The following is a 26,726-nucleotide window of genomic DNA, read 5'->3' as shown; positions in this document are numbered from 1 at the left end:
ACCTCTCCCTGATCCACGCAATCACTGAGCACCTGCGACAGACCAGCCACCTGGCCTTCCGACACCCCACCTTCCTTTGAGCTCTGGACTGGCCGCCCCCGTCCAGACACTCACCGGGCCACCTCCAGTCAGGCCGGCACCTGCCGCCTCCGAGCAGGCAGGCTCCTCCACCCTGCCTAGGGGACACTCCTGGTCATTCATTCATTCAACAAACAGTGAGGGCCAATTGCGTACCAGATGGTGAAGGAGGCCCCCGAGAGAAGCCTCTTGATTCCTTAGAAATGCGAGCTGCCCACGGGCTGCCCTCACTCCCACCTGCTGCAGCAGACCATTCTAGCCTCCCGTGTGAGGCCTCCCCACTGAGGGCTCTCCTCTGGCCTGAGAGATCTCCCAGGAAGGAGATTTCAGGGCCTCCTTGGCCTCCCGATCCGAGAGAGGAGGACAGCAAGTGGGAAGGAAACCCAGAGAGATGAAGTGACTCGGGAGAAGACTTCCCAGCCCGGGGCTGTGGAATTTGCACACACACTCCAGGGGCCCTGGGTGTGGGCTGTCCCCAGGTCTCCCTGGCCCACCACAGCCTCCACAGCTGCCCAAATCACCCTCCTAAAGAACATACTCATCACAGCTCTCCCCTGCTGAAGCTCTCTGCCACTCCCCTCTTTAACCTGGCCCAGAAAATCCCCCAAGCAATAGCTCCAGGCTCCCCCAAAGCCAGCCTTTCCCACACACGCCCCTTACTGTGGGCTACCTTTGTCCCGGGCACTGGGCTGAGCACTGCACAAACAAGGTCTCATCTCTTCCCCACCATGACTCCATAAGGTGGGAACATCAACCCCATTACAGATGCAGACACTGAGGCTCGGCCCGAGGTCACACAGCTAGCAAGCAGCACAGCTAGGAGGGACCCTCGAGTCTGTCGGACTCTCACCCAGGGCTGGAGCCGTTATTTTATCCATCCTGAGCGCATGTCACCGTGCCCGGGTGCAGGCCTCCCCCCTCCCCCGGCCTGCAGAAGTCTTTGTCCCTTTTCCCTCCTGCAGAACTCCTCCTCAACCTTCAAACCCATCGCAAATGGCACCTCCCCTGCAAAGCTTTCTCCACTCCACCAGCTTGTGCACCCTGCCTCCTGCTTGACGTCCCCCTGCACTTTGCAGAAAGCCCCTGGCTGCTCCCCTCTGTCTCCCCCTAGATCGTCCAACCCCAGACCCCTGGTACCTTGCCTGGCCTATGGTTGATGCCCCAAAAGGCTTTTAAGTGAATAGTCAGGAGACTGTGTACCCATCTGGACTCAGCAGCGGTCACACAGCCTGCACAGCAGGTGCCCAGGCACCGCCCCTGGCCCGATGAGCGGACCCCCAACCCCAAGCAGATGTCAGGTGCCCCTTGTCACAGCCCCATGCCCCAGCTCCAGTCCCTGGGTGGGGGCTTCTCCCCGTGCCCACCCCCCTTCCTGACCCCACTGCCCCTCTCTGCTGAACTAGCTCAGTGGTTTCTGGGAGTCTCAGCTGGTGATTAGGGCGCTAATCAGCAGGACTTCCTGCCAGCCACCGCCAGAGGTGGGGGTGGGGCGGGGAGTGAAGCAAGGTCAATCCAAGGTGAAGTTCACAGCCTGGGAGGGACACGGGAGGGGTGGGGGGGGGATGGGTGTGTTGGGGAGGGAGTGGGGTGTCCGGGGAGAGGGGTGTGGCTCCTCCAGCCCAGCACCTCTGCAGCCCTTTGACTCACAGGTGAGGACACTGAGGCCAGCGAGGGAGGGACTCATCCAGAGTCCAGGGACAGAACAGGCACACTCTCTCCCCAGCCCTGGCCACAGGAACCCCAGGGCGGACGCCCTCTCTGACGCTTCCCTCAAAGCCCTCCACCCCGACCCTGTCCTCAAGCCCAGAGCTGAACCTAAAGACTGCTCCCAGTGAAGGGCTGTTGTAGACCTGTTGATTGCTCTCCTCTGGTCAAGGTCAAGGGTCAAATGTGAGCCCCTCCTCTGGCCTAGAAATGGGGTAGAGTGAGGAGGGGAAGCGAGGTGGGGCTGGGCAAGCTCAGGAACCCTCCCCAGCTGTCATCATCATTAACCCAGGCCCATTCTTTCTCCCAAAAACAGCTTAATGCCTTTTGCAGCTGCAACTGGGCGGGCCAGGGGTCCGGAAATGGAGCTCACCTCCGACCCAGAGCCACCCAGGCTCCCTGGGTGGGAACCAGGGCTAGGTGGAGAGCGCAGCTTGGCAGGCCCGAGGGCTGACCTCTGCTAATGAGGAATGTCAGGGGCACTGGAAAGCGGAGACCGCAGAGAGCAGAGGCCTGGGATGGAGAGCGAGTGTGGCCAGGAGGCCCCTATCACGGGTTCAAAGCTCCCTCTATACGGCCCACAGGAAGGGCTGGGCAGAGGTCTCCCCACCTCCTACCAACAAGGGGCTGAACTGAAGTTGCAGCAAGAGGGATGCAGGTTAGACTTCAGAGAGATTGAGAGGGTACAAGACACTTCTTTGGGGATCCCACCTTAAAACACGGAGGCCACCCCTATGGGCACAGCCTGCGGTCAAGAGCAGCCTGCCAGGCCTGGGAGTCTCCGACTCAGGGACTCTCATCAAGGGGTGGGATGGGATCCCAGAAGGGGAGCTCGGACTGGTTTACAATAACGCATCTTGTTTACAGTGATGGCAACTCTCTCTGAGTCCTCCAGAAACACACATCCACATCGGCTCCCTGGGCAGACGAACCCCCATCAGAGAGACGGGCACACTGGCGGAGTCTCTTCTCTGGGCTTTGATGCCAGGACCCCTCGAGAGAAAGTGACGCCACCGTCTCCTCCACTCTCTGACCCTATAACCCTCCTATAACCCTTAGGGATGGAACAACAAGATAAGAGAGAAAAGGGTCAACCCAGAGTCAGACCGCTGGAAGAAGGCCACCACCGCCATCATCACCAATAATAACAATTACTAACATTTACGGAGCACCGACTATGTGCCAGGCACGGTCGGTTCAAGGCGCTTTAAACAAACTAACTCATCTGATCCTCACAACCACATCAGGAAGCAGGTACCAGTATTCTCCCACTTCCCAGCTGAGGAAACGGAGGCTCAGAGAGGTCCAGTCACTTGCCAAGGCCACACAGCTAGTAAACATCCTGAGTTGAGCCTCAGGCTCCAGAGTCACATGTTCTGCCTCACTCTATAGACCTCTCAGTGAAGACAGCTCTGTTTCTAGTTCTAGCAATCCTCCCCAGGCCCCGTCAAAACCGTCCCCACTCTGTCCCTCCTAAGTCAGTCAGTTCGGCTTAGCAGCACCCTGCAGGCACAGCAAGGATCAGCAGGGAGGGGAAGGGAACAGGCGCGCCCTCAAGGAGTTTGTAATCCAGCCAGAAGACAGGTGAGCACACGGGAAGCTTGCCAGGGCCTGGAAAACTGAGGGGTCCCATATCTCTGCTGGAGAAGGCCTAGGAAGGTTCTGGGGGACCTGGACCCGGGACTGGACCCCCCATGGTGGCAGAGGGCTAGGATTCCACTCAGTCACTCCTGTAACCCCTCACGCCCCATCAGCTCCCTGGAACCCCGCCCTTCTGGGCCAGTCCCTCCTGCCTCCCGAGACACCCAGGCCTGAGCTACAGGCTTCCAGCCCTAAAAAGGCAGGGATGACAGAGCCCAGACTAGCCCTGGGGAGGCAGCGCCAGGGACCGGCTCCTGCCCCCCTACCACCCCTACTCCACCAAGCTCCAACTCCGAGCCCAGCCGCCCTTCCCGAGGGAAACGAAGGAGCGGACAGGTAGGAAGACGGCCCAGGCCACCAACCTGGGCAGAGGCAGGCAGGGACCCAGGCGCACCTCCTGCGGCTCCGTCCTTGGGTGGGAAAGTGCTTCAGGCAATTGGAGAGAAGGAAGGAGGGAGGGCAGGGTGTGACCGTGCATAATGGAAGGGGCACTGGGGAGCCGGGCCTGGCCCACAGGGCTGGCAGCCCTGTTCCAGCTCGCTGGTGCCCACTGCTCTGCACGCCTAACAGCTTTGAAGTTGCGAGCCAGGGCCGTGGGGGACAGCACTGGGGACAAAAGTCCCTCCAGTCTCCCAAAACCACTCTCTCCCTCCCCCAGCACCACACCCATTTCTGACCTGCTTTTCCAGGGTCTGGTCAGTGGGAGGGCTTTGCTCTGCCCCTCTCCAATACACATCCCACACCAGGCCTCAGTTTCCCCTTCTGGAGTGAAAGAGACTCGCGGCCCCAGAAATAAGCTAAGGAGCCAGAAGCGCCTGCACTTCAAGCCCTTGCCGGGACCCCAGCTCCGTCCCGACTTCTCCGGGCTCTGGGGCCTCAGCATGTCACCTTCCTGCCCCTCTCGCCCGGTCTCTGCCAGGCCAGAAGAAAGAGCATCCTAATCATGCAGCTAGTCCCGGGCCCGAGATAAGGGACCGAAGTTAGACATCAGAAAGGACTTCACCCTCAGATGGAGCCAGGACTGCGCGAGGGGCTGCCCTGATGGGAGGCAGGGGCTGACTCGGGGTGACCTCAGACCCCACTCCTTCACCCTCTCCACTGAGGGAAAAGGGGTCACAGGGCATCCACCCATAGGGAGAGCAGGGCTGGGGCAGGAGGCCCAGCGTGGCTCCTGAGCCCACCCCAGAAGCCCACCTTGACCAGCACCATGGGAAGCCCCAGCCTCCCAGGGTTTGGGGTGCAGAAACCTTTGCCCCCACCCCCACCCCCACCCCGCCTCACCTGGCCTCTCAGGCCACCCCACCTGGAGAACAGGTCTGGAGAGGTGGTGGGGGAGGGGGTGACCTGCTCCTCCCACACTCCTCCTGAGAGGCCCTCAAGACCAACGCCCTCCCTCTCATACCCACCCCTCCCACCCACTAGTTACACAACCCACTTCTAGCTGCCCTGACGACTTAATGTTACTTTCCATTTGGAAACTGAGGCTCAGAGGAAAGCGCCCCTGGGCTTCTCTGCATCTCAGTCTTGGCACTGCTCCTCTGTCACCAACTCCAGGCCGGTTGGGGAGGCCCCTTTGGGGGCCAAACTGGGCAGGGGCTTGAACTGCCCAGCCTCAACGCGTCCCCCTCCTCGCCCACTGACCCCAAAGCAGCCCCTCAGCCAGGAAACGGGCTCTGACTGCAGCGGCCCAGGGGCGAGGTCTGTGGTGCTTCTGTCCCCACACCACGCCACGCAGCCCACGTCTGCTCCAGCCCTTGTGGGGTTAATGGTAGGGCCAGGCAGGGAGTGGACAAGAGGAATCGGAAGAAACTCCGAATTTTTGCAGGAAGCAGCTGGGCAGACCCGGTGGGCGGTTGAGCAATGGGTGCGAGGGCAGAGCGTCAGGCTGTCGCTCTCCAAACACTGGCGGGGAGGTCCTCTCCGTGCCCACGCCCCAGGCCAGAGGCCAGCGCCTTCCTGCTCCCCCATCCCGGGTGTCAGAGAATTCCCGGACTCCAAGAATCCCAGGACCTCAGCATCCCAAGAGACCTTCAAGGTCATCCCTTGTAACCACATCCCAGCTCAGGAATCCTCTTAAGCTGTTGTCCAGCCTCTGTCTGAACTCCCCCTCCAGGACGGGAAGCTCACTCCTTACAAGGCAGCCCATACTCCTGCTCACTGCCGGGCTCGTTAAGAAGCCCTTCGTTACCCCGTGCCGAGCTCTCTCCACCACCGAGAACCCATTCTGTCCACCTGCTCCTGCCCCTGCGTCGGGAGAAACAGAGCACTGAGAGTCCCCAGACTCCAAGGCCTCGGCCGCAGTCCACGAGCAACCAGAAGAGGGTCACCCAACGGTGACCTCGTCTCTGAACCCATCTGCACCCACCCCAGGCCACTGCACCTGGCCACCAGCTCCCTGTTTATAACTCCGGACACCGCAGCCCCCATGGGAGATTCTGAACTGGGGCTCTGAGGGAAGTGAAGTATGAAGTATGGGATGAGGGACCAGGAAGGGGAGCCAGAAGGGTTCAAGGCCAGGGATGTGGAAGCAGAAGCTCCCAGGTTGCCTCCTCCGCCACTCAAGAATTCTCGCCTCTGGATCAAAGTCCTGGCTCCCAGCTCTGGCGGTCCTGTGACACTGGCTGAGACCCCCCCCCCACCCCCACCCCAGGCCCCAGCCCACTGTCTCCAGCTCCCTGCCCTCTGTAGGCAGCAGAGTCGAGGCCGACCCTGAGCTGGGGTCCCAGCACTGATGCCATGTAGAGCTCTCCCACCCAGCCCCCCATCCAGAGCCAGGTCCAGGTCCTCCCTCCCACACGCCTGGGCCAGGGGGTCGGGGCAGAGGGTGCCTCAGCTGTAGCCAGCTTTGAGGTCCTGTGGGAAGCGAGGGTGGGGAGACAGGAGCAGCCGCCAGCTGGCAGGGGCAGGAGCGACTTAAGGCCAAGTCTGAGCCACAATGGTCCCCACCCCACCCAGGCAGCTCCAGGAAGGGGCCCGGCAGAGACTCTAGGAAAGAGAGAGCTCCCCACACACCCTCCTGACGCCCTTGGCTTGGCTCTGGCACCTGGAAGGGGCGCTGGAGCTTCTAGAAGAGAAGTCCTGTCCCCAAAGACTCTGGGACCTGTTTTCCAGTTCCCCCTCCTGACCTCACCCCACAACGGCCGGTCCTGTCCTCCCCTGCGCAGCAGCCCCCCATCCCCTGACCCCTCCCACCCCCGCAGGACATCCAGCTTGGGAGCACACCAGGCTCCTCTCTGTCACCCCCTCCCAGTTCCTCTTCTAGGACAAGGGCCAGCCTAGAAACATCTGGGCAGGCAGTCCTGGCCCTGGTCCTGAAATGGGGGCTGGGGGACAGCCACCGAGGTTGGCTCTCCAGCTTGGGAAGGGGAGGCAGGCAGGGCACCAGAGGGTCAGAGGAGGAGACGAGGGGTGGGGAGAGAGGAAGGAGAGGGGGGTGGAAGGCAGCTGCGTGTGTCTGTTCATTAACCACCTGGATTAGCCATTCCTGCCCAGAGGGGTGAGGAGGGAGCAGGAGCTGCCGGCTGTGGGAGGGCGGCATGGCACTCATGCCAGGCTCTGCCCATGGGCAAAGGAGCTGGACCCAAGCAGAACAAGGGGCACAGTGCCTTTAACTCCAACCTCTCCAGGCCTGCCAGACCCTCCCGCAGCCTGGCCCTCTGGGAGACGAGCGGTGGGAGGAGCAGAGCCCCAGGGAGAAGGGTGCCCAGGAGCAGCTCCAGCGGGTGACAGGGAAAGAAACGAAGAGGAATAAATGCCGCACCCCTCTCGTGGTCCTCCCAGGAGAGAGCCGTGCAGACAAAATGCCCCAACCTCTCCCCTCTGGGTCAGTGCGTCCCTCCCCACTCGCCCCTGCCGGCCTCAGTCTCAAGCAGCCACTGACACCAGCAACTGCTCCAACAAACAAAACTCCTTCTGACGGGTCTCTCTCAGAGCAGGGACACCACACTTCAGACATCCCTGCCAGAACCCCGCACATGTCTGAAGGCAGGGGAGGGACTGACAGGGCGGCCTCCGGGGGTAGCCTAGCCACAGACAGGTGACAAGGGAGGCTGACCTCCCCCTCCCAATTTACACCCTCATCAGTGGTCCTGGCAGCATCAGTGCCCACAGTCCAGCAGCCCCAGTAGGCTCTAGGCCCCTACAGAGCCCCCTCAACACACTCACCTTTCTGGCAGAGGAGCTACTGGGCAGGCTGGGCGTCTGGGCTCCAGGACAGGGGCAGTGGGCAGTGACGGGGCCGCGGCGGTGGCTGGCAAGAAGCTAGTGTCAGAGAGGAGGGCGCAAGTGAGCCTTGTGTCCAGGCAGGGAGCGGGTGCAGGGAGCGGCACTGGTCCCAGGGCCACCGCTGGGAGCGACTGAGCGAGGGCGCAGTTCGCCAGGCTCCCTCCCCCCGGCGGGCGGTGTGCACCGCCTCCTTCCCGGAGGGCCACCGCCTCCTTTAACCCCTGAAGCCTCGGCCCCCGCGGCACTCATGCCCTCATGCCCGCCTGGCTCCCTGCCGGGCCAGGCTGGCAGGGCACCTAGCCCAGCCCGGGGCTGCACGCCAAGAGGAGTGGCCTCTCCCCTCCTTAGCCACTGGCCTCCCTGAGGACCCCACAGCTAGAGGCCTGAGGGCCTGGAAGGCCTGTGGGGAAAAGGGGCAGGACCCCATGGAAGGGACACAGCTGCAGAGAAATGGCCCAAGGGCTGCTGGGTTGGAAAGGACATCCGGTGAGACAATAATAATAATAATAAATAGCAACTCCCCACTTTTGCAGAGCACTCTGCTTTATACTGTTTCCAACTCATTTTGTGACTGGAGCCCTAGAATCTCACTTTCGACCCTGTTTTTTCCTTATCTATCAAATGTGGGGTGACAACGCCTGCTCATCTCTCTGGGCTGAGTCGGGACATGTGTGACCATATATTCCAAAGTGACTTGAACTGAGCCCTGCTTATGAAATGCCTGCCTCCACTCTCTTTGACACGCATCAGAAAACAAGACGGATTGATGGATGGACAGATGGACAGAAATGGGATACAGCAAATAGGACAGCGCTCACGGTAGAGCCCAGGGAGTTTGCCATCGGTCCCTTCGACTTTTCTACATGTACTGAATTTCTTATAATTAAAAATATTGCGGAAACGTGATCTGAAAAGTTCAGAGTACCATACACGTGGTGAAAGTGAAGACACAGACAGGATTATTTCGAGCGGAAGGGAAAGGTCACGTGCTGCACACTCATTGTATAGCAGGCACTTAAAGAAGTCTCTCACTTAATCTTGGAGTCACCCTTGTTATTTTAGCTGAAGAAAGTGACCCTGGAGGAGTCAGGAGACTTGTCTAAGACCACCAGGGTGCAGAGCGGGACTCGGACCAGACGGGCTGGCTCCAGAGGCCAGCTCGCAACCACGAGGCCCTCCAGAGATTGCAAGGCCCTTCCCGATCCGGGCAGCCTTCCTGCAAAGTCCTGGGTCTCTCTGAGCCTCAGTTTGCCCTGCTGTACCATGAGTTTGGATCCAAAGGTCTTCAAGATCTTTTTCAGTTCTAACACTCACTAATTTGATTAATTCAGCACAACCCTTCCCCAAGCGTCAATTTTCCAAAGAGGTAAAATGACAGGGAGGCCCAGGAGAGACAAATGGCCTCAGGAAAGATTTGGGGGCGTCTGGGCCAGCGTCACAGGAGGTGGTCAGCACCTTGGAGGACTGGTCCCCCCCACCGTCAGTGACAACCCTTGACGATGAGGGGAAGGGCACCTTCGCAGGACCCTACCTGGGGAGGGCAGAGACAGAAGCATCACTGTACCCACCCCCCCCACCCCTCCCACACCCCTCCCCCCACACCCACCCCCCACAGTCCCCGCCTCCAGAGCAAGATGACCTCAGCCCTTCCCAGGTGGGAAGAGTCTGATTCCCAGAGTCACAAACTCCAGCAGCTCAGAACCTGCCAGCCGTGCCAGCGGCCTCAGTCTGCGAGCTTGGGGCTGCGGACCAGACCCGGGAAGGACATGGCCCCAGGGACCGAGGGAGACTGAAGGACTGCTCAGGGAAGCCCCGCCCAGCCCTCACTGGCCCCAACTCTAGGGCAAAGGCAACTCCAAGCAGCTTTGTCCCGCCTGCGCCCCTGCCCCTGCAGACCGAGGGCCACTCAGGGACTTGGATCCGCCCTGGTCAGCGGAGGGAAGCGAGAGGATTCCAGCTCAGCAATCTCGGCTCCTCCAGAGGCGGAGGGAGGTGTCCGCTGTAAATGTGGAACCTCTCTTCCCCCTCCGGGGTCACAGAACAGCAGAAATGCCATCCTCCCCATCTCCTCCTTCCAATCCCCACCACCGTCATCCCGATTGACATCAAATGGTCCCTACCTCCCAACTGCCTGCCACATCCAGTCTCTGCTCTGCAGCGGGACACTGGAGGTCTGAGCTTCCCAAAGCATCAGTCAGGGCTCAGTTCAAAGGCCGCCCCTCCGTGGTCCTTCTCCAACAGCAGCATTTGGTGAGCACTGTCCCCTCCTCTGGACGCCAAAGCCTCTGGCTCATGTACTAAAGCAGTGTCACACACCTGCTGGGTGCATTTCTGCATCTCCCATGAGTTGAACAGAACCGCACGCATCCTTTTACCTCCCCTTTCCTTGTTCAGCGCCTAGCACAAGGCCAACAGTGGAAATTCTCAATAAATGTGGAATGAATACGTGAATGATGGAGTGATGGATGGAGAGATGGACGGATGGATGAATCATTGGTTAAAAATTGAATAAAGGGCACTTTTAAATGCTAATTCTGCACAAGGCTGTACCAAGACAATTGTATGCAGACTTTCATCTTTGAAGCTATGTAATCGCAAACAGAAAAACTGACTATGCTCAGACATGGAGACCATCAGGCTGATGAGTACGTCCCGGGTGCATCCCACCCAGCCCAGGACAGTGCAGACCCAGGGGGCTCTGGGAGCCTATCCTCCAGCTGCTGTCAAGGAGCCTTTGGAGGTGACGTGGTCCACGCCCCACCCCAGCGTCACCCTCTCTTCCCCAGCCTCCCTGCTCGGCACCTGGGCACAAAACCATGAGTTCAGCAAGTCTCTAGAAACCACACAGACAGGAAGTCAAGACCTAGAGGATTTCAAAGAAGAAGAGCAGCCTTCTCCTTTATTTCAAAGAGCTGTCCCACAGCCATCATCCACCCCTGGCTTTCCCCAGGGTCATCCCGTCATCACACACACACTCACACACACTCACTCACACACACACTGAGAACTGCTTTCCACAGAGGCCTGCTCAGCCCCTTTTCTCGCCCCTCCCAGCCAATGGAGACTCAGGATTCCCAGGGTTTCCCCTTCCCACCCCCCACCCCACCCCCTCCTGAGCAGCCCCTGCCCTTCTCTCTCCTCCCCTCCCTCCATCCCCAAGTGCAGGACTGCACATCTGGTTCCAGTTGTGGTTGGTCCCTTCAGGGGTAGGCCTGGGGGGGTTCTCATAAAACTGAATAATACCAGTGTTGGAGCCCGGGGGAGCTGGGGGAAGGGAGGGTGGGAGGCCGAAGGGGGCGGGAGGGAGAGGAGCCGGCAGCAGGGAGGCAAGGAGGGACCCAGAGCGAGAAAGGAGCAGGGCGTGCCTGGCATCCAGGGAGCCTTCAATGGATGCTTGTTAACAGAAGACAGAAGCTGGAGAAACAGGGCAGGAAAGCCAGGAGGAGAGAGAGTGGGACAAAGACGGGGTCAGAACGGACCAGGAGGAGGCAAGAGCTGGAGCTGGGGGTGGTGGGGCAGCCACAGAGAGGCCATTGAGAAGAGAGGGCCATGAACTGTGTGCCTGTGGGGCCAGGTGCTGACTTAGGCACTTCCATTGGGAGAGGAGGGGATGTGACCGAGAGGCGGACAGAGGGACACAGAGACAGAGGAGAAAAGGCGAAGAGAAAGTCCAGAGAAAGATGGGTCAAGAGCACAGCATCGGGATTTCCCCGCTTCTCAGCCCCCCCAGGTGGAGGTAGGGGTCAGCCAGAGCTGCTCTCATTTCTCCCCTCTTTTCATTTTAACCAATATTTAAGCCAACCTTTCCCAGGTGTTTTTCCATGCAGGCCGCCTTTAAGACCCAGTCTTGGACATGGACTCAGAGCAGTTAAGTGATGTACCCCAAATCACAGAGCAGCTGATGAAAGAGACAGAATTTGAGTCCAGGTCTTCCACTCCAGGCCGTGTCACCAGATGACACAACTGGGGATTCCAGGTCCCAGCGCTCCCTCCGGAGGTCATCATGTCACATGCCCTTACTCTTGTGGGGCCAGACTCCCGGGTTCTTAAGCCACTAAGGGAAAGCTCCTCTGAGCTGGGCTAAGAGGAGACCACAAACATCCAGCAGGCAGGGATCTTCCTAGGATGGGGAAACGGGGTGGTGGGGGTTGTGGGGGGGTTGCTGAAGCTATCCCCTCTAGCACCACTGGCCCCACTCTCTTCCTCCCTCTCCACCACAGGGAAGGCAGGGCCACACACCCAGGTGCCAAGAGGAGAGGTCCTGGGCCTCAGAATCCTGCTGAGCCCATCACTCAGCTGGCCGGGAGCCAGGCCCTGGGGGGTCACCCTGGGCATGTGCTCAATGTCTGTGCATTTAGGCTGCAGCCTCCCAAATCTGACCACACTCCTCCCACCCCCCACAGCTAGAGATGAGAATGGGCTATCCCCCAGGATGCTTTCATCTCAGGGTCATCCCATGGAACCCCCCTCACCAGGGCTCCCCCCAGAGCTGATCCAGAAGCCACACCCCACCCGGCTGCCCCAGAGCCCCTCTCCCTCCCTTCTTTCCTGACACTGGGCTCCACAACCCAGGTCTCGGGCAGCTTCTTTTTCTATTTGTCATCCTTAACACCCAGGCCAGACTTGGGGGGGCACCCCCTCTCACCGCTGGTCCCCTATTTGCATCTCATTTGCATGCATTCCCATCATCTCTCCAAGTGCGGAGATGGACCCAGCCTCCTGGGGCCCTTTGCCACACACTCCCCCAGGGAGGAGACTGAGCCTTCCACATTCCAGCTTCCTACTCTCAGATCTGCACCAGACTCAGAGGGCAGAGGGTCAGAAGGGCAGGGAGGCATGGGGAAAACAGCCTGCCAACAGCTTGTCCCCAAGACACACGCTGGCAGCCCCTCCCTCCTCTGAGCCTGCCTCAGTTTCCAGGCACTTGGATCTGACACCAAGAGCCTCAGACGGGGGGTCAGGGCCTCGGGTTCCAGCCCTGCTCAGCCACTGATGCCTTGGTGGCCAGAGCTCACTCTCGGTCCCTCCTGGCTTCCACCTCCTGATCCGACAACCTCTAAGGTCCCCTCGAAGACGTTTCTAGGCCGATGTGGGTCCTCGGTGGCAGGTCACCTTCGGCACCAGTTCACAGCACCCAAACGGCTGTCACCTGAGAAGCGCGATTTCAAGGCTGGAGGGACCGGGATGTCATGGGCTCCGGGGCGGGATTCCGCTCCAGCCTCCTCCCTCACGGAGCCAGATCCCCATCCCAAGCCCATATTATAAGGCTCCCAGAGCTGCAGGGCAGGCGGGCGGGGAATCCCCCAGACCTATACTATCTGGATCTCAGGAAGGCGTTGGCAGCATCGCCATGAGCGCCCAGAGACAAGATAGAAGCTGAGCGGATTCCCAGCCAGCAAGCCGGGGGGTGCTGATTAATAGATCAATGTCAACTTCCTGGCTTGCCAAAGGGCTCTGTCCTCTGCCCTGGCTTGCCCAACACACTTATCAGCAACTTAGGTGAAAACTTAGAACAGAGGCTTAGCAAGTACACAAAGCAAAAAAAGCAGAAGGAAGAGCTAAGACCCTGAACCAAATCGAAATGCAAAACTGACTTTATAAACAGACCAAAATTAGCAAGGGAACATTTCTCTTGGGGTAAAGTCCTCAACAAAGGTTCAAAAGTCATTTAAAAAAACTGAATTAGTAAAAGTTCATGTAGGGAAAGGTCTAAGATTTAGTGAAAACAGAAATTCAGTGTAGCTGACAGTAGGATATGGCTGCCCCCAAACGGCATATGTGCTTTTTGGTTGCACGAATACAGGTATAGAATCCAGACCAAAGGAGGCGAGAGTTATACTCTACTCCATGCTGCTCACACACTATCAGAAATGTCAAGTTCTCTTCCGTGTTCTATAAACCAAAGAGCATCCAGAGGAGGACAGCAGTAGACACTCAATAAATATTTGTTGAATAAAAGTGCAAGGACGGTTCAAGAAATTGGGCCCAATTTTTATTTCAAATGATAAACAAAGGACACAACAAGCATCACCGAATACCTGAAAATCTGTCCTGGGAGAGTGAGCCAGGCAAACCCCAATGACCACATGCACCTCCCTTGCCTCTCTGCCCCTTCCTCTGTGAACTCCTTGAAGCCTGGGACCACTTCCCACTCACCTCCGAATGTCCACAGGGCAGGAACAGCCAGGGGCTGGGCAGCCGCTGAGGACGGGCCAGCTCCCGACAAGGCCAGGCTGTGGGCGCTGATGAAGGGAGCGTGCTGGCTCCAGCAGGAGCTGATCTTCAGCCAAGCCAGCGGCCAGGCTGGAGGAGGCGACGAGCGGGCTGGCGGCTGGGCGTTTGGCTGGCGCAGGCTGGCCCGCGTGCTGGTCAACAGGCCTCCCTCCCCTCCAGACTCCCCTCTGGCCACTGTCAGTAGCCCTGGGGGACTGACCCCAGCCAGACACCCTTCCCGAAGTCTGGAGCTGCCCACAACCGAGGTCCCGCCATCCCTGGGTCCTCTCCCTCCTCTCTGTCACCCCCTGCACGGCCTCTCCCACCTCCTCGCTCTTTGGGCACCTACCCTCCTTCCCCCCACCCCTCCCCTACCCACATCTCACCGTCCCTTCTCCCTAACATCCCACCTCATCCTCCAGCGTTCCTCTTCCGACTCTGTCTCCCTGCCCTGAGCCCCGTGGCAGTGGGCTGCCCAAAATGTCCCCTCGCCCTGCTCGTACACTCTCCTCGTAGTCTTTAGGTATAGAGCCTTTTAGGGTGGGCGAGAGCTGGAGACTTCCCTCCTGAGGACTCAGGGTGCACCCCTCTAGACCACAATGATCACTTTGCCCCCTTGGAATGAGGTGCTGTCCCTCGGGGCAGGAGAATCAGAGAAACCTGTCCCCGCCCTACCGAGGCCCAGGCGTGCAGGGGAGACCGCCCCACTCACTGGCTGTGTGACCCCAGGCAAGTTACTTATCCACTCTAAGCACGGAGTGCCGAGTCTGGCACAGAGCAGCCCTCCATGCGCATATGCCGCCCCCCCGCCCATCCTCCTCCTTGAGAGACGCCATCGCCGCCCCCACCCCGGACGCCCCCACCCCGGAGTCACCATCCATCTCTCCTTCCGGTCTATCTCTTCGACCCTGTTTAAGAAATGCTCGAATTTTCAGACAGCTTTCCTGGGCCGGGTGCTGTTCTGAGAGCTGTGTGGGTGTCGACTCGCTTTAACCCTCCCTTCAACCTTAGGGGTCCTGCCCATCGTGAATCCCACTTCACAGACGAGGACGCTGAAGTTCAGAGGCGTCGCCGCCGTCACCGTCCTCCCCTCCACCTGAAGCAGCAGCCTGAGCGGCAGCGGCCGCAGGGCCCGGCTAGCGGACATCCTGCACCATGCCGGGCTCTGCTGTGCCGGGGACTCCAGCCAGCCTCCGCCTCAGAGCTCACTCCATGCCGCGCTGCTCCCTCCACCCACTGGAACCTGCACCCCCCGGTACCGGTACCGCTTCGGAGAACAGATCCCTTCAAAGCTTTATTCAAGAATCTCACACACACACAGGGGCTCACAGTCCCCCAGCGCAGCCGCCTCCAGGCTGGACACGTCCAGTCCTTTCTCAGTTTCTGGACCTTTCCACATTCCAGGTGCTCAGTGGTTTCTCTGGCCCTGATTTTTTTCCAGTGGCCCCTCATTCAGTCAGTCAGTCACTCACTCATTCATTCAACAAATGCTGTTTGCAAACATGAGCACAGCCTGATGGAATGCCCGCCCTCAAGGGGCAGTGGCCTGGAGGAGACACTGCAGAAGAGCACACCGCACACAGAGAGGGGTGGGGGACAGGAAGGGACAGGACAGGACATGGAGGGAGGGATGGCTCGGATCCCAACAGCTCGTGTACACTTCAGATGGGCGGCCCCGGGATAAGCGTGAGCTCGTTCCCTGCTGCCCGCAGCCCCAGACAAGATGTCCCTCTAACCCAGCTCCGTACAGTGGGGGAGATCAGACGGGGAGGCGAGGCCACTTGCCCAAAGTCAACAATCCTAAGACAGCGCAGGGGCAGTGGCGCCAGGAGGAGCCGCATTTGAACACTAGCCACTGCGCCATATTGCCTCTAAGAGCTTCAGAGAGGGTCCTGACGACCCAGCTCCCAAACTGATGACCCCCCATGCCAGCAGCAGCAGGACCACACCCGTGTCAGGCTTTCATCCGGGTCTCCCAGGGCAGCACCGGCTTCACCAAGACAACGGGCACCCGAACGCCTCCAGACCCCCTGCCGGTTCGCCCACTGGACGCCACCTTCAGACCTTTGACCTTCACTCGGTCAGCTTCGAGGCGGCTAGAGGGACTGTCCAAAGAGATGCACGTGGACCAACGGCCAGCCCCTCCCAGCAGCGCTTGCTCGAGACGCAGCTCCCAGTCTCACCGATGGGACCAGGGAGGGGGCAAGAAGGACTCCACACTCCGAGTACCAACCCCCAGCCTCTCCCCAAGACTCACAAAACGTGCGCAAGAATTGAGCCAACCGGCCCAATCCCATCCTCGTAGCAACGTGGGAACTGAGGCCCAGCGAGGCCACATAGGGAGTCCCAGTGTCACCCTAGAACCAGGTGTCCAACTCCCAGTGCAATGCCCAGGCGAGCCCCCAGAAGAGCGAGGGCCGCCCCACCTGTGCGGGGATGGCAGCCGGAGCCTGTCACTTAACCACGAGGAGGGAGAGAGCAGTTCAGCCCCGGGTGGGGAGGGCCCACAGAGCCTGGATAAAGGATGTTTGGGTCCAGGTGCAGCACGGTCCTGCTCTCCGCCAGATGACCAGAACAGAGGCTGGACTGGGAAGGGGACAGGGCGAGGAGCAGCCGCTGGAGCCCTCCGCTCTGGGTGCTCCTCCCCAGGGAGCCCGCGGGGGCCTGTTTCCTAGGAACATGGTGTTCATGCTGTGAGTCTTGCCCCAGCTCCCTCCCTGGCACACCTCCAGCGGCCTGTTTAATAATGTACAGCCAATCGGCCATTAATGGCAGATTCCAAAAGAAAAAAAAGTTTGCCGGTGGTTTTTGTTGTTGTTGGTTTCTTCTTTTCCTTCCGGGCAGTCGGTGATGTTGTGAAAAACAAGTCTTCTCTGGCTGGCACCCAGGACAATCACAGGCTGCCCAGGCTGAGGGATCCTGGCAGATCCCACCTGCCCCGTCCACCCCTGCCCACCGTACCCAGGCACCAAAGTGCCCGCTCCCACCTCCACACTCCTGGCGACACCCCGGGCCAGCAATGCCGGGGGCGCCAGCCATCCTGGCACCTGCGAGCTCCAGGGAGGCAAAAGAGGGCCGAGGGAGAGGATGTGGGGCTGCTGGCGGGGCAGAGGGAGGGCAGGTGGGGGGCCCAGCTCTACATGGGCCCTGCGCTTCCTAGGAATTCCACTCTCGTCTGGCCAGAGTGGGAGCAGAAGGTGGGGCTGGAGCAGCCCAGCCAGGTATGAGAACTTCAGTCCAGAGGTAGAAGGCCAGCTCTCCTGGGCAGGACAGGGCAAGGGAGCAAGCATCCAGGGCCTGGCCCCCTTGGGGCTGGCTCCTCTCCACCTGAGAGTCATGGTAGGACCAGGGGAGCTCAGAAGCAGAAGACTCATAGGAGGGCAGTTAGAGGAGGCAGTGGGAACTCAGTCCTGTAGGAAGCCACATAGTGGACACACAGGCCCGGGCTGTCCATAGCAGCTGGCCTGGAGGAGAAACCCAGCCAGACTCTCCTCACCTTTCCAGCCTGGCAAGGCACCGCCACCCCGAAATACGAGCCAGACCTGCAGCGTGGTGGCAAGAGCTGCCAGGAGCCAGGGGGCTAGGTCCTTCTGGTTCCAACTGGCTCCCCCATGACCCTGGGCCAGTCTTGTGCCCTCTCTGGGCCTCTATCTCATCGCCATGCCACAAGCGGAATAAGCTGGGGTTCTCCCGTCCTGCCTGGGGGTTCTGGACCGAGAGGGACTGCCAAGGCGAGATGCAGGGCAGACAGAGCTCCATAATCACGACGACAACGGTGATGATGACGATGGTGATGAAATGTTGTCGTTTATGGAGCTCCTAGCGTGTTCCAGGCACAGTATTTTTTTCTCTAATTTTAACTCTAACAGGCAGGGACTGATTGTCACCATCATACAGAGGAGGAGACGAGGCCGACAGAGGCGAAGTCACTTGCCCAAGGTCACAAGCCAGTGAGTGACAGAAGCCAGCTGACCTCAGGGCTCCTTCCCCCGCTGCCTCGGAGATTCTAGTCAAGGGGGTGGCCCAGACCCCAAGCGCCAAGAGCCCCAGGAGCCCGTCCTGCATGCTGTCCCCGCCTACCCCACGCAGCCCCCAACTTCTCATCAAGCCTGGTGGTCATCAGCCTCCTCTCCTCCTTTACTTTCCTCCTGCTCCCTAGGGCCCCCTGGGGCACCTGCTTCCTCAGGGCAGGGGCACACACAGACACATCCACACAATCACACACACTCACACTCAGATACACACACAGTCGTACCCACACAGGCACATGCCCACAAACACATGCACACATGGATCCATGCACACATACACACACACAGATCCATGTACAAATTCCCAGGCACGCACACGCACACACTTGCACACAGGCTCACGCGGGAGCCCCAGCTGGGGGAGGCTGGGCGCAGACACCCACAGGGCGTCTGGGCAGGCGGAGCTGGACAGGTGTCTGCCACGCGCCCCAGGGCTTGTTCCAAAGGCGCGAAGGCTGCCGGCTAATAATACCACGGCACATTCCTGGCCCGAGATAAGCGGCCTCAAGCATCCTCGGCACGTTCCGGCGCCGAGTCTCAGCCCTGTGGATGCCACCCACCCGCAGCGCCGTCCTGGAGGAGCCCCAGGAGCTGGCGCCAGCAGCACGCATGCCTGGCCAGGGCCTGCCGCTCTCCCCGCACTCTGTGTCTCCCTCTTCAGGGACCCCAGGCCTGCTGTGGCCTCACTCTCCCTCAGAGACCCACGCAGGAAAGAGAGGAGGTCTGTACTCATCCTGAGAAGTGGGCTAACACACAGCTGCCCCCCTGCACCCAGGCCCTCCTCCCTGGGCAGACACACACCTCACGCCGCCTCGGGGACCCTGCACGCACGGCCGGGCAGAGGCTGCAGGCAGCTCCGAGCCCTTCCTGCAGGGTTCCGGAGTCTCCTCCCCCGTCCTACCACCAGGCAGTGACAGCATTGTCATGGCCACCATCCCACAGGGGCGAGGACTGCACTTCCCTGAGACCCCACGGCCAGAATCTGAACCCAGGTCTTCCAACTCCTACCCGGGGCTTCCTCCAAGACCTCCAACCATCGCCTCCTGGCTGACTCTTAGAATCACAGATTTTCAGTGCCACTGAGTCGATCGGGGTCATTCTCCTCAGGGAAGAAACTTGTGTTCATTACAGGCTCGGGCACAGGGCTCTCAGTAACACACACACACACAAAGGGGTCAGGCGTTCGGGGGGTGTCCCAGGGCATCAGCAGCTGCCTCAAGGAGTGAGGGGTGTCCCTGCAAGAGGGGACAGGAAGACACGAGCCCTCCATTTCCCAAGTCACTGAGGGCTTTGAGAAAACCTGGGAGCTGTGAAGACAGACAAAGGGGGTCCCCCAGCCCTGCAGTCAAGAGGGAGGGGTCTTTGGATTTTAGGGCAGCTGGTCAGGACGAAGGGCTGGGACTCAGGGAACAAGGCAGGACCCTGAGGATGACACGAACGTTCAGTCCCGAGGGGCAGAGAAGAAAGGAGGGAGGAAGAGGAACAGAGAGGAAAGTCCGGCAGGAAAGAGGAAGACGCCAGATGCACAGACCGGAGGGGGAGCCTGAGGCAGCTGAAGGGAAGAGGAGCCGGGAGAGGAGATGTGGCCACAGTGGCAGCGGGGCGTCCTGCTGGACCTGGCGATCCCGGGCAGCCCTCACTCCAGTCTCTCTCTCACCTCCCAGCCTCATCCGTGATCTAGGGTGCGGTTCTAAAGTCTGTGTGCACACACTCGCATGCACACACACTTAAATCTCTAATGTCCTCTGAACTGCTTGATCAATGAGGTCAAGAGCTGTTCTGGGCATTTTTCAAATGAGAACAGAGAAGGGCTGTGGCTTCCCGAAAGGAGCACAGCACAGGCTTTCAGGGAGAAACCAGGAAGAGGAACCAATTTCCCAGGAGGCCAAGAAGTGAGGCGAGAGGCCTCAGAAGCAAAGCAGGAGAGGAAGGACGCAGGCCCCGGGGACTCTGGGGCGTGACTTTCCCAGCCCCAGGGAGAGGGGATCTGAGAGGATCAGAGCCGCGTCCCAAGCTGGAGACCAGGCGCCAGGGCTCAGAGAGGGCAGGACCTTGGCTGGCAATGAAAGCCAGAGGGCAGGGGCCCAGAGGGTGGGCCCACAGTGGGAGCGCCACTGAGCAAGAGGGTGTGTTCCCACGAGGGCCTCCCACCCGGTAAGGCAGCCGGGCTTCCCAGAGCCACGTGACGCACGGCCAGCCCCTTTGGAGCTGCCTGCTGCCCCGCTCAAGCCAGCAAGGCGGCCTTACATGGACATCTCAGGGACTCAATATTTATCAGATGAGGCATCGAGAGAGACAGGCGCGTGAGCCTTCCCGTCCCCTCCCAACTTCACCCCAAGGTGCCGCTCTCCCCCCACCGTCTCCCCACACGCACACCCAGAAGCCCCAGAGCCCCACACCTGCTGAGGGACAGGGCAGGGGGTTAGGGGGGCAAGGCCAGAGAGGGGAAGCTGGGAATGGGAGGGATATTGAGCTCCTGACTTCACAGCCAGAGACCCCAGCTGGCATCCTGGAAGGGGGCAGAGAGGGCTGGAAACCACGGAAATCCGGCAAAGGGGACCACACTCATCAGGTGAAGAAACAGAGGCGACGATCCATGTAGATACATGATCATTCTAGAAACAGAGAGGCTGGAGCGTAGTTTCCAAGTCCACCTGCCTGATTCAACCAACCCACCGACACGAGACACGTTTGAGACAATCGGGAGAACGGAACACAGAGTGGGTAGCAGCTGCTCCTAAGAAATCATTAATTATGTTGACTGTGATAACGGCATTACGGTAATGTTAAAATTAAAAGTCCTTCTCTGTTAATGATACATACTGAAGTATTTACAGTGAAATGATATAACGTCTGAGATTTGCTTCACAAACACTCCAGTAAAAAAAAAAAAGGGAGTGAGGGGGCAGACGACACAGAAACAGCACACAGCCGACGGTCGCTGAAGCAGGGGGCGGCTGCAGGGCGGTTCATCCCAGCCCTGCTGCTTCTGCCTGTTTTAAATCTCCTGCAACAAAGAACGGGCAAAAAGCAAAGCACACACGCGGAGAAGTTCATCTATCCACGTGGCCTAAATGTGGTCTTTAAGATGATTTTAGTTGCAAATATGGCTCAACAATTTTAATAGTTTTGTATTTAGAAAGAAATAAAAAGTATATAACTATAGATTAAGCCCACAGATTCTATCACTTAGAATGAGAAAAAGGTTAAAAAAGCAAGTCATTTTTTTGAAAAATGAAGTAACGGCGTAGGATGGTGATGACCGACGACGTGGTGAAATGAGAAAAGGGAACGCGTCTGACGGCGGCCGGGAACGAGCTCACCTGAAGCCCCAGCCCCGCACGGCAGCCTGCTCCTCACTCCCCGAGCCCAGTGCGGGAGTCAGGCACCCTCCGCCCAAACCCTCGTCTGCATCCTGAAGATGCAAGGACGCAGCTGTCCTGAGACATCGCCCGCCACGGGGAATGAACCGGGCTAAGGCAGCGGTGGCTGGGACGGGGAGCGAGACAGTGAATACCCACCATTGCCCTGTCTATCAAGGGCGGCGCTGGCCTGGCTCTGACCCCCACTGTCTGCAATCCCCACACAGCCCTGGGAGGCAGACATCACGACACACATTCTACAGATGGGGAAACTGTGACCCAGAGAGGACACGTGACTTCCTCAAGGCCCCCAGGCCAGGGGGTGGCAGAGCCAGGATTCCAACCCACATCTCTCCGACACCCAAGCCAACTAGCTGAACTTCGAGGGCAGGTGGATAACCAGCCCAGCAGGAGCCCGAGGCCCAGCACAGAGCTAAAGTGATGAAAGAGCCGGACAGGAAGTCCAGAATGACATCATCCGCGGGAGGGAGAGGATGGAGCCGAAGGCCAGAGGGCCGGGCCGCACGATAGGTTTGGGTGACCGGAGAGTTATTACACGGAAGCGGCAGGAAAGATGGCAGCAAGCTGAACGCAGGTTAGACCGTGAGGGCACTGGAAGGCGGAAATGGAAAGCTGTGAGCCTTGGTCAACATTCCACAACACCACACGTCTGAGCTTCGGGCTGGAATTACACCAGCTCAGGGTGGGAATGTAGATTACTCCAGGCCTCTGGAAGTTCTAGTTGGTAGTCAAAATGTGTTTGATTAACAAAAATGGGGGAAACAGGGTACTTTCTCAAAATGTGAGGTTCACGGGGGAAAAATTAATGACAGGATGTTTTCCTTGTCCCTGCAGAGCCTGAAACAGGCCTGGAGGCAAAGGGGTGAGGGTAGTGCCTGGGCGGGGGGGGGGGGGGGCACTGTCTGCTCACCCTGGCGTCTTACTTTACACCTCCAGCAACTGGCGACAGAGTGACAGGGGACACAGACCTCCCCCTACAAAGCTCTCAGCACCCAGGAGACGCCCGTCCGTCCTTCCTGGCAGCAGAGATGCCCCAGGGAGACCCAGGCCCTGAGTAAGTCTTGCCTCCCACTCTCGCGTCGTCTGCTCTCAGGACCGGGGACCTGCGTCCTGGGTTGAGACAGACTGACTGAGCCTGACGCTGCTGGGGGTGGAGGGGGCACTGGGACATCAGCAGCACAGGGTTCTGGCTCCACCCATTCATTAGCTGTGTGAGGCTGGGCAAGCAGCTTGACCTCTCTGAGCCTCAGTTTCCCCTCCTCCCCATCTTCCCCTCCCTGTCTGTGGTAAAACTGGAAGAACCATACAGCAACTTCCTCACGGAGCTGTCCTGAGAATTCACTGGCACGATCCACAGAGCGTGCTTAGCATGGACCCTGGAGCCTAACTGCTTAAGAAATGGCACCCACTATTATCATCATCATCATTAACTATCCCATCTGAGAGCCAAGTCAGGCCCTTTGGCTTTCAAGGTCGAAGACTGGCTGGAAGGAAGGGGCTGGTGGGCAGCAGCCGCAGGACAAAGGAGACGGCAGGGGCGAGGGGCAGCAGCTGCACCTCCTCCTCTGTGGGAATGCAGGGCCGGGAGGGCGGGGGGCGAGGGGAGATGCCTCGCCGCTGAGGTCAGGCCCTATTCGGAGCTGGCAGAGTGTTTATCATCTTCACGTGTGAGGGAGGAGGGGCAGAGAAGCAGCTGTGGAGACAGTGGGGGAGGGACCCAGTCCTGCGCTGGGGTCCTGGGAGACCACCCCCCGCAGCCCCTCCACTAACCCGCCTAGTGGGTGGGGGTCCAGCTGTGCATAAAGGGGCCCCCACTCATCGCCCTGGCCAGGAACAGGACATCCACCCCACAATGTGCACCATTTCCCAAGCTTTTGACAACAACCTAGATATGATCTTCATTATCCCCACGCTACAGACGAGGAAACTGAGGCTGGCACTGGTCAAGCTCACTTCCAAGGATGCTCAATGACCCCCGTCTCATCTCCTGGATCTCATCGCCGCCCCAGGGCTGGGCTCACAGGGATGGGTGCAGGGGTGGTATGAGGACAGACGTGCCCTTAAGGGGCACAGCTGGCCTGCGCTGTTCTCCCCAGGTGCGTGCAAGGCAGGCTGGGACCCCAGGACTCTCCTTCCACGTTCCCGGCAGCTCAGCTCATCCTCCAGCCCTGCAGACCCACGCCCCACCCGCACGAAGGCTCGGCCCTGCCCTGACCAAATAGCCACTTCCACTCTCGAGATTCCTCCCAAGGGGTCCCAGCTGCTCCTTCGGCCCCCAGTGCCCCTCTCCTGGCTCCCCCCACCGGAAGGCACCTCCTCAGAACTAACCCACTCCCTCCAGCTGAGATCTCAGCCCAACTCTTCCTAGGCCGTCCCCACAAAGACCAAGCAAATCATCTGGTTACCCCAGCGACTGGGGCTGGTACCCACTCCTCCATCCTCTACTGAAGCCAGAACCATCCTGGGCCTGTTTCCCCTTATGGAAAGAAGGCCAGCTGATGCCCGGGAAGGAGGAAGGATGCCAAGACCCTATCAGCAGGGGAGGTCTTCGGGACATATTCAGGGTTTTCCTCTCACATGAAGGCCCCTTTCTTCCTAGTGTCCACATCTCCGTCTCCAATTCTGGGAAAGCCAGACGTCTCCCTGCACCCCATCCCCGCCAACAGCCTAAAGAACCTCAGGGAGCCCTGGCCCGTCAGAGAGCCTTGCTCAGCAGTGGTATCTCTCTTGCAGATTCAAGTGCCAGAAGGTCTGCCTGCATCTCCAATCACTCCCCATCAGACCTCAAGCCAGCACGCAGGCACATGCACAGGCACACGCGCACGCCCGGAGCCGCAGCTCCTGCCTGGCTCTGTGGCTGACCCTCTGTGGTCTCTCTGGTACCCTCCCCCACACTGATCAGCTCAGAGGAGAAACTGCTGCTGCCGACACCACCTTAGCCTCTCCCAGGAGGGACGAGTGCCCAGGTGTCCCCAGAAGGTTGGGTGCAAGTCCTGGAAGGTACTTGAAGCCAAGCCCTGTGGAGGGGGCGTTCCCACCCAGGCTTCCAAGGCAGGTATTTAAAAATCCTTCTTCTGACCCCCCCACCCACTCCGGAAGAACAATGACTCTCCCATTTTACAAACGACAGGAAAGATCCCCTGAGCTCTCACAGAGGGCGGGAATCAAAAGTCAGATCTAGAAACTAAAGAGGGCTGGACCAGAACTGCGCTCTCCCATCCCGAATCAGCCTGCCGGGACCCCTGTGTTCCCCGTCCCCCACCACGCTGACGAATGGAAAGCTAAATGACCTTCATGCTTCCTATAGAATGGGTGCGTGTGATGGTTAGTTGTCCGTGTCAACTTGGTGAGCCTATAGTACTCGATGATTTAATCAAACACAATCTAGTGTTGTGTGAAGGTATTCTGTCATGTGGTGAATATTCACAATCAGCTGACCGCAAGTAAAGGAAATTATTCTCGATAATGTGGGTGGGCCTCATCCGATCAGTTGAAGGTGCAAAGAGCAAAATCTGAAGTTTCCTGCAGAGGGGGAAATTCTGCCTGAAGACTGCAACATCAACTCCTACCTGAGTTTCCAGCCCGCCGTACAGACTTCAGACTTGCCACGCCAATTCCTTAAAATAAATCTCTCTCTATATATCTATATCCTATTGGTTCTGTTTCTCTGGAAAAACCGAGACTGACACAGCTGACACACCGCTGTGTCTGTGACTGACAGAGTAAATAAGAGGGGTCAAAACCATGTGTTCTGTCAAATTAAAGGACCTCCTAGTGGCCATAGCTGGGTCAACTGGATCCAAGAAAAATAATGACAGCATTGGATTATAACCCATAAAATGAAGGGAATATTCAGGTTCCATACCGACATAAATAAATAATTGAATAAATAAGCAAATGAGGGAAAAGGAACAGTAGAATTCCAGTTAATATGTGAAGAAGGAATGGTGGAAATAGGAAATAAACCTGACCTGCGGACACTCTAAAAACAAAACAGCTGCCCAGCACTCTTCAGAAGTGCCCAAGTCAGAGGAGCCGCGGGCCACCGGAGGGGCCGCCCCAGCGCGGAGCGGGCCAAGGAGACCTGGAGACGACAGACAGCGTGGGATCCAGAACTGCCTTCTGGATCCGGACAGGGGCGGCAGCGGAAATGGGCCAAATTCCACTAAGATGCACAGACGGCTTAACAGCATCCGGTCGGTGTCGATGTCCTGCCCTCTGTAAGACGGCGACGTTCAGAGAAGCTGGGTGAAGGGTATATGGGAACTCTTTGCACCATTTTTGTAAACTCTCTAAATCTAAAAGCATTGCAAAATTTTAAAAAATTCTTAAGTGGGTCCTAAAGAAGACACAGACAAGGGGTGAGAATGAGAGCCAGAGGACAGGCTTGGAACTGTCCCCGACCTTGGAAGGGGCGTGGGGTTCAAGCTGGGAACGTCCCCAGACGGCTCGGGGACACAGACGGGGGATGCTGAGACGAGGAGGGCAGAGGGGAAGAAGGCGGACTGCTCAGGAAGCACAGCAAGCCGACCCAGCCGGGGAGAAGGTGACACAGGCGGAATGAATACAGGGGTATTCCAGCTCTGGGATTGTCACCCGGAGACAGCCAGACTCAGCATCTAATGAAAATAACCATAATGTGGCCACCACAACACAGCTGTCACAAATCCTTAGCTACTGTGCAGCAGGAGCTGAAAAGCACCTCCCAGATCTAGTTAATCCAACCCTCACCACAACCCCACAGGAAGGTCTGTATGAGCCCAGTTTACGGATGAGGAAACTGAGAATCAGGGCACCTCAGGAAGCTGTCCAAGGTCACTCAGCTGTCAGCAAGGGAGGCAGGAAACAAACCCAGCTCTGACTCCCAAGTTCCCAAATCTTAGAACAAGATACCCTGACTGCCCCAAGTCCAAGCTCCCTCCTCACAATGCAACATGGCTGCTAAGAGCTCACCATCTCACAAGACAGCCCAGTCCAGTGGAGATCGTTCTAACTGTCTTCCCTGGAGGTTCAGGAGGGCTTAGGAATGCAGAAGGTCCACCCTGACGCAGCCTCTGTCCTGGAACCCCATTCACAGGGGAACGATGCTAGTAACTGCTGGTATTTATCTATGGCTCTAAGCTCTTCATATGCACTCACTCACTTCATCCTCACAATAATCTCAGGAGGCCGGGACAGATCAGGAACCCAAGCCACAAAGAGGCGAAGCTCCTTGCGCAATTACAGAGAGAGCGTTGAAGAAGTCAGACAGGGGTCAGGCTTCCCGCCCTCCCACCTCCGGGTCAGACTGTCTCCTGAGCCTCCCCGAGTCTGGGCTCAATTCCTGGGCCCCGGCTCCACCCCTTCCCGGCCGTGTGAGCACTGCTCCACCATCTCAGCCCGCTTCCTCCTCCAGGTCCCAGGGGCTACACCAACGCCTACCTGTTAGCGGGGCTGGGAGGGTGAGACTAAA

At 58.7% G+C, this 26,726-nt stretch overlaps 1 protein-coding gene across 23 annotated transcripts in view; it reads right to left on the bottom strand.

Annotated features, from left to right (window-relative positions):
• The window catches only part of TNS1 (tensin 1), a 218,380-nt gene that overhangs the window by 125,579 nt on the left and 66,075 nt on the right, over positions 1-26,726 (bottom strand). For 14 of the 23 annotated variants that reach the window (XM_046643901.1, XM_046643903.1, XM_046643902.1 and 11 more), the window contains one exon: positions 7,588-7,683. The exons of the other annotated variants lie outside the window; for them this stretch is intronic. In XM_046643901.1, the coding sequence (XP_046499857.1) occupies positions 7,588-7,683 (96 nt within the window). The remainder of the gene's footprint in view (positions 1-7,587; positions 7,684-26,726) is intronic. 23 annotated transcript variants of the gene reach the window in all.

This window comes from Equus quagga, chromosome 17 (assembly GCF_021613505.1).
Source record: "Equus quagga isolate Etosha38 chromosome 17, UCLA_HA_Equagga_1.0, whole genome shotgun sequence".
NCBI classification, from domain to species: Eukaryota; Metazoa; Chordata; class Mammalia; order Perissodactyla; family Equidae; genus Equus; species Equus quagga.
The sequence above is the reverse complement of the archived record's forward strand: the minus strand, read 5'-3'. Positions and strand labels throughout refer to the sequence as shown.